Raw genomic sequence first — 14,273 nt, 5'->3', positions numbered from 1 at the left:
GTAAACATTATAAGACTCTACACCGTCTTCCTTGTTGTTCAAAACTCAATACTAGAAATTATCTAGACTTTAGAGAGACCAAATATGCAAACCAAATTTAGCAAGCTCTAGGTGTTTCTTCATTAATAGGTGCAAAGTATATGATGCAAGAGCTTAAACATGAGCACAACAATTGCCAAGTATCACATTATCCAAGACATTTTACCAATTACTACATGTAGCATTTTCCGTTTCCAACCATATAACAATGAACGAAGCAGTTTCAACCTTCGCCATGAATATTATGAGCTAAGAACACATGTGTTCATATGAACCAGCGGAGCGTGTCTCTCTCCCACACAATGAATGTTAGGATCCATTTTATTCAAACAAAAACAAAAACAAAAACAAACAGACGCTCCAAGTAAAGTACATAAGATGTGGCCGAATAAAAATATAGTTTCAAGAGAGGAACCTGATAATATTGTCGATGAAGAAGGGGATGCCTTGGGCATCCCCAAGCTTAGATGCTTGAGTCTTCTTGAAATATGCAGGGATGAACCACGGGGCATCCCCAAGCTTAGCCTTTCACTCTTCTTGATCATAGTATATCATCCTCCTCTCTTGACCCTTGAAAACTTCCTCCACACCAAACTCGAAACAAACTCATTAGAGGGTTAGTGTACAATAAAAATTAACATGTTCAGAGGTGACACAATCATTCTTAACACTTCTGGACATTTCATAAAGCTACTGGACATTAATGGATCAAAGAAATTCATCCAACATAGCAAAAGGGGCAATGCGAAATAAAAGGCAGAATCTGTCAAAACAGAACAGTCCGTAAAGATGGATTTTATTGAGGCACCAGACTTGCTCAAATGAAAATGCCCAAATTGAATGAAAGTTGCGTACATATCTGAGGATCACGCACGTAAATTGGCATAATTTTCTGAGCTACCTACAGAGAGGCAGATCGGAATTCGTGACAGCAAAGAAATCTGTTACTGCGCAGCAATCCAAATCTAGTATTCACTTTACTATCAAAGACTTTACTTGGCACAACAATGCACAAAACTAAGATAAGGAGAGGTTGCTACAGTAGTAACAACTTCCAAGACACAAATACAAAATAAAAGTACTGTAGCAAAATAAACACATGGGTCATCTCCCAAGAAGTTCTTTCTTTATAGCCATTAAGATGGGCTCGGCAGTTTTAATGATGCACTCGCAAGAAATAGTAGTTGAAGCAAAAGAGAGCATCAAGAGGCAAATTCAAAACAAATTTAAGTCTAACATGCTTCCTATGCATAGGAATCTTGTAAATAAACAAGTTCATGTAGAGCAAAGTAACAAGCATAGGAAGATAAAACAAGTGTAACTTCAAAAATTTCAGCACATAGAGAGGTGTTTTAGTAACATGAAAATTTCTACAACCATATTTTCCTCTCTCATAATAACTTTCAGTAGCAACATGAGCAAACTCAACAATATAACTATCACATAAAGCATTCTTATCATAAGTCTCATGCATAAAATTATTACTCTCCACATAGGTATAATCAATTTTATTAGTTGTAGTGGGAGCAAATTCAACAAAGTAGCTATCATTATTATTCTCATCATCAAATATAGGAGGCATATTGTAATCATAATCAAATTTATCCTCCATAACAGGCGGTACTAAAAGACTACTATCATTATAATCATCATAAATAGGAGGCAAAGTATCATCAAAGAAAATTTTCTCCTCAATGCTTGGGGGACTAAAAATATCATGCTCATCAAAGCCAGCTTCCCCAAGCTTAGAATTTTCCATATCATTAGAAACAATGGTGTTCAAAGCGTTCATACTAATATGTTCCATAGGTTTTTTAATTTTCGCATCAAACCATCCATGTCTTAAATCAGGAAATAGAATAAGAAGCTCATTGTTGTCCATTATGCCAAACTGGTGTAAACAAGAAACAAAAAGATGCAATTGCAGGATCTAAAGGAAATAGCTTTGAGTACTTACAACGGGGAAAATAGCTTAGTAGCCGAGATCCGGAGAGTGAGTACCTTTTACCTTTCCTCCCCGGCAACGGCGCCAGAAAATAGCTTGATGTCTACGGGAGCTTCTATTCTTGTAGACAGTGTTGGGCCTCCAAGAGCAGAGGTTTGTAGAACAGGCAACAAGTTTCCCTTAAGTGGATCACCCAAGGTTTATCGATCTCGGGGAGGAAGAGGTCAAAGATATCCCTCTCATGCAACCCCGCAACCACAAAGCAAGAAGTCTCTTGTGTCCCCAACACACCTAATAGGTGCACTAGTTCGGCGAAGAGATAGTGAAATACGGGTGGTATAAATAAGTATGAGCAGTGGCAACGGCACTCGGAAAAGTGCTTTGCCCGGGACGAGTAAACAAGCGGTAGTAACGCAACAGTAGTAACGCAGTAAAACAAGTAAACAAGCGAGCGATAGCGATATTTAGGAACAAGGCCTAGGGATTAGACTTTCACTAGTGGACACTCTCAACTTTGATCACATAACAGAATAGATAAATGCATACTCTACACTCTCTTGTTAGATGATGAACACCATTGCGTAGGATTACACGGACCCTCAATGCCGGAGTTAACAAGCTCCACAATTCAATGTTCATATTTAAATAACCTTAGAGTGCATAACAGATCAACATAACTAAACCAAGTACTAACATAGCATGCACACTGTCACCTTCACACTATGTAGGAGGAATAGATCTCATCAATACCATCATAGCAATAGTTAACTTCATAATCTACAAGAGATCATAATCATAGCCTACGCCAAGTACTAACACGGATGCACACACTGTCACCGTTACACCGTGCAGGAGGAATAAAACTACTTTAATAACATCACTAGAGTAGCACATAGATAAATTGTGATACAAAACACATTGCAATCATAAAGAGATAGAAATAAACACTTCACTATGCCATTCATAACAGTGAATAAGTATTCTGTGAAATATAGCCTAAGAGACCCATACGGTGCACACACTGTCACCTTTACACACGTGGGACAAGGAGTCTCCGGAGATCACATAAGTAAAACCCACTTGACTAGCATAATGACATCTAGATTACAAGCATCATCATATGAATCTCAATCATGTAAGGCAGCTCATGAGATTATTGTATTGAAGCACATAGGAGAGAGATTAACCACATAGCTACCGGTACAGCCCCGAGCCTCGATGGAGAACTACTCCCTCCTCATGGGAGACAGCAGCGTTGATGAAGATGGCGGTGGTGTCGATGGAGGAGCCTTCCGGGGCACTTCCCCGTCCCGGCGGCGTGCCGGAACGGAGACTCCTGTCCCCCGGATCTTGGCTTCGCGATGGCGGCGGCTCCGGGAAGGTTTCTCGTACCGTGGCTTTTCCGTATCGAGGTTTTAGGTCCAGGGGCTTTATATAGGCGAAGAGGCGGCGTCAGAAGGTCGAAGGGGCGCCGACACTATAGGGGGGCGCGGGCCCCCCCTTGGCCACGCCAGGGTCATGTGTGGTGGGCCTGTGGCCCCCCTCTGACGACTCTCGGGTGTTCTGGAAGCTTCGTGGAAAAATAGGATGCTGGGCGTTGATTTCGTCCGATTCCGAGAATATTCCCTTACTAGGATTTCTGAAACCAAAAACAGCAGAAAACAGGAACTGGCCCTTCGGCATCTCGTCAATAGGTTAGTTCCGGAAAACGCATAAATATGACATAAAGTATGCATAAAACATGTAGATATGATCAATAATGTGGCATGGAACATAAGAAATTATCGATACGTCGGAGACGTATCGGCATCCCCAAGCTTAGTTCTCTGCTCGTCCCGAGCGGGTAAACGATAACAAAGATAATTTCTGAAGTGACATGCCATCATAACCTTGATCATACTATTGTAAACACATGTAATGAATGCAGCGATCAAAACAATGGTAATGACATGAGTAAACAACTGAATCATAAAGCAAAGACTTTTCATGAATAGTACTTTCAAGACAAGCATCAATAAGTCTTGCATAAGAGTTAACTCATAAAGCAATAATTCAAAGTAAAAGGTATTGAAGCAACATAAAGGAAGATTAAGTTTCAGCAGTTGCTTTCAACTTGTAACATGTATGTCTCATGGATAATTGTCAACATAGAGTAATATAACAAATGCAATATGCAAGTATGTAAGAATCAATGCACAGTTCACACAAGTGTTTGCTTCTTGGGGTGGAGAGAAATAGGTGAACTGACTCAACATAAAAGTAAAAGAATGGCCCTTCGCAGAGGGAAGCATTGATTGCTATATTTGTGCTAGAGCTTTGGTTTTGAAAACATAAAGAGAGCATAAAAGTAAAATTTTGAGAGGTGTTTGTTGTTGTCAACGAATGGTAGTGGGCACTCTAACCCCCTTGCTAGACAAACCTTCAAAGAGCGGCTCCCATGAATTATTTTTATTTTTGGGTGGCACTCCTTCCAACCTTTCTTTCACAAACCATGGCTAACCGAATCCTCGGGTGCCTGCCAACAATCTCATACCATGAAGGAGTGCCTTTTTATTTTAGTTTTATTATGATGACACTCCTCCCCACCTTTGCTTTCTCAAGCCATGGCTAACCGAATCCTTCAGGTGCCGTCCAACAATCACATACCATGGAGGAGTGTCTATTTAGGTTAATTAATTTGGGACTGGGAATCCCATTGCCAGCTCTTTTTGCAAAATTATTGGATAAGCGGATGAAGCCACTAGTCCATTGGTGAAAGTTGCCCAACAAGAATGAAAGATAAACACCACATACTTCCTCATGAGCTATAAAACATTGACACAAATCAGAGGTGATAAATTTTGAATTATTTAAAGGTAGCACTCAAGCAATTTATTTTGGAATGGCGGAGAAATACCATGTAGTAGGTAGGTATGGTGGACACAAATGGCATAGTGGTTGGCTCAAGGATTTTGGATGCATGAGAAGTATTCCCTCTCGATACAAGGCTTAGGCTAGCAAGGCTATTTGAAACAAACACAAGGATGAACCGGTGCAGCAAAACTCACATAAAAGACATATTGTAAACATTATAAGACTCTACACCGTCTTCCTTGTTGTTCAAAACTCAATACTAGAAATTATCTAGACTTTAGAGAGACCAAATATGCAAACCAAATTTAGCAAGCTCTAGGTGTTTCTTCATTAATAGGTGCAAAGTATATGATGCAAGAGCTTAAACATGAGCACAACAATTGCCAAGTATCACATTATCCAAGACATTTTACCTATTACTAGATATGATAAATAATGTGGCATGGAACATAAGAAATTATCGATACGTCGGAGACGTATCAATAGCTAGCTAGAGTTTATAGGTCCTGTTAGGTAGAGTTGATGATGATTCCTTATTTTCTTGAAAAGAATAACTTTTGAAGAACATACTTCTTAAGTAATAAGAAGTATTACAATTAAGGTTGAGGTTGCCTAGGGTTTACCTTTGAATTCACTAAGTAAAGAATGGTTGGTTCCTGCATAGGATGATTCATAATTATCTAATACTAGTAGGTTTTAGTGGAACAGGGTTATGTAGTGTAAAATAATAGGTATGGTTGCTATTTGGGTTCATCACCATGGTGTGATGTTAAGTAAGGATGATTAGAGGTTAGTGTCTCAGAAGATAGGAACTAGAGTTGGTCCTATTTGATCATCTAGGCATGAACACATGTAATACCGATATATTAAAGATGAGTCTATATTATTTTATGAAGTCATTGCAATTGTTTAGTTGCTACTATGGAGCTATGAATGAAATCAAAGTATCATGATCACATGTTCTAACCTAGGGTTTAGGTTTAGAAGCAAGTTATGGTTCATATGAACTATTGGGCTAGGGTTCCTAATTGAATTAGGGTTTTGGGTTTCACATGAAATGATGAGGTTCTAGTTTTCTTTCTTATGGAACTAGGGTTTACCGATTACCCTATAGTTCATGAGTTAATAACTTCATTAATAAAGTTGAAGTTATTAATAGCTTTGAAACAAAAATAATATTAGACTTTTCATTTTATTATTTTTAAGGATTTAATAATTAAGATAATTATTATTCAAGTTTTAAATAGTAGTTGAAATAAGGGTATATTTTTTAATTCTTTTATAGGTTTTGGGATTATATTTTGAAGTAATGTTGAGTTAGGGTTTCCATAAGATTAAACATGATCAACAATGTTTGTATTGTAAGAAATTATAATACAAGGTGATATTTATTAATTTCTTGATGGAACAAATAGAAACAAGAAAATTATATATTTAGTATTTAAGTTTTAACAATTCAAGATTTAAAATTGGTATTCTGAAATCTAGAGGACAGATTCATATTATTATTATTTAAATTTTACAGTATTTTTTGCTGGTTTTGTTTTGCTTATAATTTTCCTCTTGTTCAGAAGTTATTTCTATTTGATTTTTTTGTTATGTCACTTTATTTATTTAAAGAATTGTTCTAAAAAAAGAAATGGCTAAATAACTAGAGCCCAACTGGTCCAACCGGGCCAAGTTGGTCTGGCCCAAATGGCCTGCTCGGCCGGTCGGGCTCGGGTCAAGTTCGACCCGACCCAACCCCTCTCCCTCACGCTCTCCTCGTCCTCTCTCGCTCACGCACACGCATACCCCCGAGCTCCCCATGTCCCGGCGCGCGCGCCGCTCTCTCTCCGGCCGCCTCCAGCCCTCTCCGGCCGCCGGCGAGATGGTTTCGCACCCGCCATGACGTGATCTACACCCTCCACCAGCTTGATTTGAGTTTCGTGGCTTCTCTCGTTCGTTCCCAACCTGAAAACCCTAGCCGATGTCCGGGGTTCTGACCGTCGCCGGCGACCATTAGCTCCGCCACGCGTCGATGGTTAACCCCTCCGGCCTTCTTCACCACCTATCTCCACTTAGACGCACTCTGCTTCCCCGTTGAACGGAAGCCCCAGTCCCTTCGGGTTGGCTCGCCGTCGGACGCTTCTGACGCCGCTGCTGCTTGGCAAGGCTTCGGCTGCCGCCACGAGGCTCGACCCCTCCTGTGCGTGCGGCCACGCGAAATCCTTGCCGGTGTGGCTCAATTCCGCCGGCATGGCCCCAGCTGACAAGCCTCCGGCTGCTCGTCTCGTGAACTATCTGAATCTTGACGCCGGCAGGACGGCATCCTCTGCAACCCCGGCGGCGTCGACCTGCAGCTGTTGCGTTGCTGTACTGGTTGCTGTGATGATAATGAACTGGTGCTGTGGTGGCTACCTCGTCCTCGACGCCGGCAGGATGGTGCCGTAGGCGCAACCCCGGTGTCAACCGCTGCTCCTACTCTCCCTATTCTGCTTACTATGAGCTATCCTCACCCCTTCTCTGTTTATGATTATGCATTGGTGGCTTGTGTGATTATGGTATAGCTCTTATCTGCTGAACATACACCATTTTGTTGATTGAAAGTGTTTAGTGTTACTGCTGTTTAATCTTAAGTAAGTTCAAATATGCTGATGACTTCCATGCTGCTACTACTATTGTATAATTTCCTTGATGGTTGCCTGTGAGCTGATAACTGGAGGTGGTATCATTTGTGGGTTGACTAGAACATGGCTGGAATATCACTACTGCTTGTGTAATACTGAGTTGGCCTGAGATTATTCCCTGGACCCTATGTAAATCCTGGTGACATGTTAATTAGTATTGGCTGTTTATGGTGATGACTCAATCAAATGCACAAATGCTACTGGTCACTCTTTGCTTAATTAATACAGTGATGTCTCTAATTGGATAGTTAATTATCCAGGCATGTGTGGCTGGTTGTACTTCTTTTATTGTTGAAACTGAACACACACTACAACATGCACTATTGAGTTGAGGTTTGGTTTGGGCCTTGACTATGATATATACTGATGCCCAGTTTAATTCATGGTTGAATGTAAGCAATGAAATAGAAGTACTATTGCTGGATGATTTATTTGTCGAATTCTGGTGAGCTTATGGTGTGCTTATTAAGCTCTGATTAGTGGAGATACTTACTGGATACTTTGTATGATGGCTAGCTTTTGCTTAAGCTGATGTTCTTACAGCTTAGGTTTAATGTCTTTTCTTCCTTTACATAAGTGCCCATGTGCTTTCTAATTATCACATCTATCCTGTGGTGCCTCAGATGAGTGTGCACAGGATACATATGTATGAATAGGATCTGGTGCTGTAGGTTCTTGTGTAAAATGAGAAATAGGCATTGTTGTAGGGTTAGATGATGCAATCTGTCCATCCCAAGCTCCTGATGTTGCTTGAGTAAATTTAATGGACAGATCGATGTTTTCATTAGCTGATGATGCAAGGGCTGAGGCAATATCTTGGATAAGAACAGATGCTTTTATGTGGCTTTTTATTTCTCAGTGATGATATTGGCATAGCACTTCTATGCCAATCTGAGAGAAATCCATCTCTCTATCCTCCTAGGTAAAAACCTAGTCGAAGGGTAGTGAGATGGTTTATTTTAGATACTCCCCTTATCCCCCTGGTGTGACTATGCAAACTAAAAACAGATGCCATGCTTAACTGGTTGCCTAACAACCTGTTGTTGGAGAGTAGCTTTATCTTGCTTGATGTTGATATGGCTTTGCTGCTGATCTTGGCGTCCACCTCCTCCATGGGCAGATGAAGCTCAAGAAAGAGGACCAAGAGTTAACTGCATTCATCACCCCGCACAGCGTTTTCTGTGCCTGCTCCTCCTGGGCTCTTATTGTCATCATGGTTCTCCTTGCAACTTTGACTGTGATCTTGATACTGATTTCCTAAATCGTTGCCTGAGAAGGATTTGTGGTTTTGGCTCTTTGATTGGGTATGAGAAATATGTGGTGCTTAGGCAGTCGTATGTTGCCCAACACAAGCAATATATACCCTGCCCAACTTCTCTCTGTGGTCGACAGCACACACATGCAACCTTGTGTGTGTGCTGCTTGCTTGCCTGCTGCATGTGCTGGGTAGATGCATCTCCCCTTGCGGATCAGCTTGACAGTGAAAATATCTTCAGCCACTTTCTATTATTATTGACCCTACCAATTTGGCATTACTTTTCTGTCTATTCTTCTTTGTTTGTTTTGCAGATCACTTAAACAAGACATGTTGAAGACCACAACCTTCAAGAATTTAGTTTAAGATCTGTTTTACTTTTCTTATTCTTGTAATTGTATTTTGCATTTATTTACTTAGTTATTATTGTAATACATAATGAATATTGTAAGGACAATGTAAATGTGTGTTTTTATTAATAAAGCTCAAGGTTTCTTATTGAGCTCTATTGTAACAATGTTTTATAATGTGAATTGCTTGACTTGTTCTATTTCAATTTCATTTGTAAGTTTATTTCTCTTTATGAGAATTATAAATGATTGGTTGTTTATTACTGTAATAAAGTCCAAATGACTTCTCTCGTATGGATTCTCAATTGTGTTTGATCACTCATATAGTGTTATAAATATATATTTGTTTGGAATTCAAACTTTAGTTCAATTTCCCATTCAAGTTTTATTTGAATTCATGTTACTCATCTTTGAATTTGAATTTAAATTATTTCCCTCGAAAACATAATAAGTCGACAAAGGTCATGTCAAAATTTATCGCACTTGTGTCAATGACCTTAGTCAGTTCCCATCAACACAAGTGAAACCTTGATCACTTTGTGTTTTAAATAAAAGCGCGAAATTTTCCCTGATTTTCAATGCATGAATGCAATGCACACATCTGTGTTCCTCTATTTTTTTAACCCCAATACCTGGGATATTACAGAACTAGTCACGCATCACTTCGGAGGCGGGCATGGTGATGAAGAGGCCTTCGGTGATGATCTCCCTCTCCGGCGGGGTGCCGGGAAGAGCTTCAGAACCCTCCCGAGCTAGGGTCGACTATAGGGACGGCGACGGAACTTTTCGTGGATGGATAAATATATAGGCGAAAGGGCGAGGTCGGTGGGCGGCCGAGGGGCCCACACCACCCCTAGGTGCGGTTAGGGGGCCCGCGCCTAGGCATGGTGCGGCCGCCTCCTAGCTCTTCTCCGTTTCCCCTCTGGACTCCGTCTTCGTGATAGTAAAATAGGAACTTCGGCTTTTGTGAAATACAAAAACAGCAGAAAACGGGAATGACATCTTGTTAATAGGTTAGTTTCAGAAAATGTATAAAAATGCAATAAAGTATAAACAAAACATATAGAAATTGGTGTAAAACAAGAACGGAACATAAAAATTATAGATGCGTTTGCAACATAGCAGGGGGCCACCCTCCCTAGGTTTAGAAGATTCTCTGAAGAAAAAATTATTTTAGGGACAAAGATGAAAAAAAACTAGTGTCTTTTGCCCCCCTAAACGTTGGTCTATTCTCTTCCCCTCCCCCCGACCCCAAATGGATCTTGGGCAAGCTCCGCCACTGACTGACAATCTTCTCAAAGTGCAGAGGGTCTCAATGCATCATCGCTGCTGTTTGCCTTTCCTCCGATCTACGGCGGTCATTTGCTTGCCTCAAGAACAATATTTCATAGATGAACACCCATTTGCACAAAATAAAACCTATATGTAACATAATTTTAAAAAAACATATATGTAACATATGACCTAACTCAAAGCCCAACTCAATGCGCATCAAACACATACCTGGGTCCATCTATAAAGCCCATCAGACACCTCTGAGGGCATGTACAATGGTAGAGAAGACATGTATTTTCTTAGCCTTTCACATCATCTAGAGAAAGACATAGAGACAAGTCATACAATGCATTATCTCTTATTGTCATCCCTAACAATTAATGATATAATTAAATTTTAGTAAGAAATTAATTGCTAAGGAAAACATATCGTACAACTCATAAAATAGTTATCTCTTACTCTTAGTAAGAAATTAATTTTCTAAGAGATGATCTTTTTGCTGAGAGAAGACGGTTCTCTTTCTTATTTCTCTACTCCAACTAAGAAAAGAAACATCACCCCATTATACATACTCCCTCCGTTCTGATTTAGTCTACATTCTAGAAAAAATGAGACAAACTAGTATTGCATTTATTAGTACTACTTAGATATGCGAACAACCAACACAAGTTACATTGTAAATAACAACAACCAATAATGAGGCTGCTCATAGTGGAGAGTAACTTAGACTAGTAACATATGTTATGTTACTAGTCTAAGTTACTACCTTCATAGTGGGTTCTAACTTAGATGTGGTGTCATGCAATGTATTATTAATTATGTTGTAGACTCATATTGCTTTGAGATGTGTGATGTTATGGTAACATAGCTAGTTACCACCTCACTCTCTTTCTTCATTTATTAGTATGCCATGTCATCAAAATGCCTTGATATGTGTGATGTTACTACCTATGTTACTCCCACTATGAGCAGTCTGAGAGCAAAACCACTTCGTTTTCAGTGTTGTTGTTGACTAAAAGCTAGAATGTAGAGTATTTCAGAATAAATTTTAAGGCTAGAATGTAGACTATTTCAGAACGGAGGGAGTATCATATACTAGTATACCCTAATAAAAAGGGCAAGCGGACTCACCACTTAGGCACTTACGTAGCGCTTTTGCCTAGGTCTGGGCTTGGGCGAAGGCGGCGGCGGCCGGCGGCCGTAGGTCAGTAGGTGTCCTCACGCGTGTGCATTAAATTCAACAAGATTCCTTACGGCAGACGATCAATCTACGGAACCCCAAGACTCGAAGCCGCCTAGCGATCCAATGATATAGCTTACGCCTTCCCATAAAAAGCCCTCCTTCCCGTCCGTCCCAATTTTGGGCACCACTTCTGGCAGGGATGGACGGCAAGCCTGGCGTGGCCGCCGTCCACGAGGCGCTGCTCGATTCGCCGGCGGCGGCGAAGGACGATGGAGGGGAAGGCCTCGCTGCGGCGGAGGTCAGGCGGCTGGTGCGGCTCGGCGGGCCGATCGTCCTCAGCTGCATCCTCCAGAACCTCGTCAACATGGTCTCCGTCATGGTCGTCGGCCACCTCGGCGAACTGCCCCTCGCCGGCGCCTCACTCGCCGCCTCCCTCGCCAACGTCACCGGATACAGTCTCCTCGTACGTACCACATACTCCTCATATATGATTTTTTCTTGATCAGCTGGGGAACGAGTAATTAATCTATCATATCTCATGGCATCGTCGTTGATCGCATATTCGCATTGCAGGCCGGCATGGCGACGGCGCTGGACACGCTGTGCGGGCAGGCGTACGGCGCGGGGCGGTACCACCGCCTGGGCGCCTACAAGCAGCGAGCGATGGTGGTGCTCTCGCTCGCCTGCGTCCCCATCGCCCTCGTCTGGGCCAACACCACCAAGATCCTACTTTTCCTCGGCCAGGACCCGGCCATCGCGGCGGAGGCCGGCGAGTACGCGCGGTGGATGATTCCCTCACTCGCCGCGTACGTGCCGCTGCAGTGCCACATCCGCTTCCTGCAGGCGCAGGGCGTCGTCCTGCCCGTCACCGCCAGCTCCGGCGCCACCGCGCTGTTCCACCCGCTCGTGTGCTGGCTGCTGGTCTACAAGGCCGGCATGGGCAGCAAGGGCGCCGCGCTCAGCAACGCCGTCTCCTACGGCGTCAACCTTGTCATACTGGCCATGTACGTCAGGCTGTCGGACGCTTGCAAAGACACCTGGAGCGGCTTCTCCCGGGAGGCCTTCAAGGAGCTGCGCCAGTTCACCGAGCTCGCCATGCCCTCCGCCATGATGATCTGGTTCGTACTCTGCAAAAGGAAATACTCCTAATTCTTTTGATGAACTGTCCTGGTCTGGCTGATAAAATTTTGCAATGCTTAAATTCTTTGCGCAGCTTGGAGTGGTGGTCGTTTGAAATCCTTGTGCTCCTCTCTGGACTCCTGCCTAATCCTCAGCTTGAGACATCGGTGTTGTCAATATGGTAAGAAAACTGTTCTAAATCACCATGCCATGTCTTCTGTCAAAGTGTCAATATGGTACTAAGAAAACTGTTAACTGTATTCCTTAACTGTTCCATTGTTAGATCAACTAACTGTTCCATTGTACGTGCAGCCTCAACACAGGCGCTCTGCTCTACATGGTACCGCTTGGCCTCTCTTCTTCCATCAGGTCAGTTCAGTTGTCATTCAACCCTCAACACAAAAACTGTACCATAATCTTGTTAATTTACTTCTCAGCTGATTTCTTGTTGATCCTTACTTAGCACGCGCGTCTCGAACGAACTTGGAGCCGGGCAGCCTCAGGCAGCGAAGCTAGCGATGCGGGTTGTCATGTACATGGCGTTATCTGAAGGGCTGGTGATAGCCCTGACCATGATCTTGCTACGGAACGTCTGGGGGCACCTTTACAGCGACGAGCAGGAAGTGGTCACCTACATTTCCAGGATGCTGCCGGTCCTCGGCATATCTTTCTTCATTGATGGACTTCACAGCTCTCTTTCAGGTTGGTGAACTTCAGTCCATCCAATGCTGAATCTCCAACTACATAATGAGTGCAGAAAACATAACCTAATCGATCTATGCTTGCTTGCTTGAACTTTGAAGGCGTGCTTACGGGGAGCGGCAAGCAGAATATTGGCGCGGCCGTGAACCTCGGCGCGTTCTACCTGCTGGGAATTCCGATGGCCGTGCTGCTTGCATTTGTCTTCCACCTGAATGGAATGGTAAAAACTTGGCTGCTCCTACTTTAATATTTACAGAGGCTGCTCCTACTTTAGTACTATTTACTGAGGCTGCTTGACCATTGATTGAATTGGTATCTATCTCTGAAATGTGAAACTGGTGTAGGGTCTCTGGCTTGGCATCGTCTGCGGCAGCTTCACCAAATTGGCGCTGCTGGTATTTATCGCCTGGTGCATAGATTGGGAAAAGGAGGTAAATGATACTACTGCCAAACTAGCATTGAACTTCAGCAGTTCAGCTGTTCACTCTGGAGCTGACAATGTAACAATGCAATTTTCCATTGCAGGCAGAAAAGGCAAACGACAGGGTCTTCAACTCATCTTTTCGCCTAGTAGCATGAAGCATCCATCTTTTCTCCTAGTAGCATGAATCAGACAGGTTAATTAATAGGATGCCTGATTGGACTGTACACTATAGCACTTGAGCCTTGGACCATTGATAAGCATTCAGAAAGGACTTACATATATATATGGTCCTTAATTTCCTCTGGTGGACTGCAGAGCTGCCTGCTTTCAAGGCTTGATATGTACTTGGAGCCAAGTCGATGGATGTATGATACTAGGTAGAGCATGATGAGATCGGCGAGCCTGATCCAGCAATTTTGAGCATTTTAGTAGTATGTTTTTGCCTGATTGATTTTGGCG

The 14,273-nt window shown here is 42.4% G+C and overlaps 1 protein-coding gene across 1 annotated transcript; it reads left to right on the top strand.

Annotated features, from left to right (window-relative positions):
• The first annotated feature begins 11,768 nt into the window (after nucleotides 1–11,768).
• On the top strand, nucleotides 11,769–13,976 carry LOC124657150 (protein DETOXIFICATION 16-like). Its single transcript, XM_047195751.1, has 8 exons — nucleotides 11,769–12,032; nucleotides 12,143–12,687; nucleotides 12,783–12,869; nucleotides 13,001–13,057; nucleotides 13,152–13,390; nucleotides 13,492–13,610; nucleotides 13,735–13,821; nucleotides 13,916–13,976. Exons 1-8 carry the CDS (start codon nucleotides 11,769–11,771, stop codon nucleotides 13,967–13,969), a joined length of 1,452 nt encoding a protein of 483 aa, XP_047051707.1. The 3' UTR covers nucleotides 13,970–13,976.
• The last annotated feature ends 297 nt before the right edge of the window (nucleotides 13,977–14,273 follow it).

Source organism: Lolium rigidum, chromosome 5, assembly GCF_022539505.1.
Source record: "Lolium rigidum isolate FL_2022 chromosome 5, APGP_CSIRO_Lrig_0.1, whole genome shotgun sequence".
NCBI lineage: Eukaryota > Viridiplantae > Streptophyta > Magnoliopsida > Poales > Poaceae > Lolium > Lolium rigidum.
The sequence above is the reverse complement of the archived record's forward strand: the minus strand, read 5'-3'. Positions and strand labels throughout refer to the sequence as shown.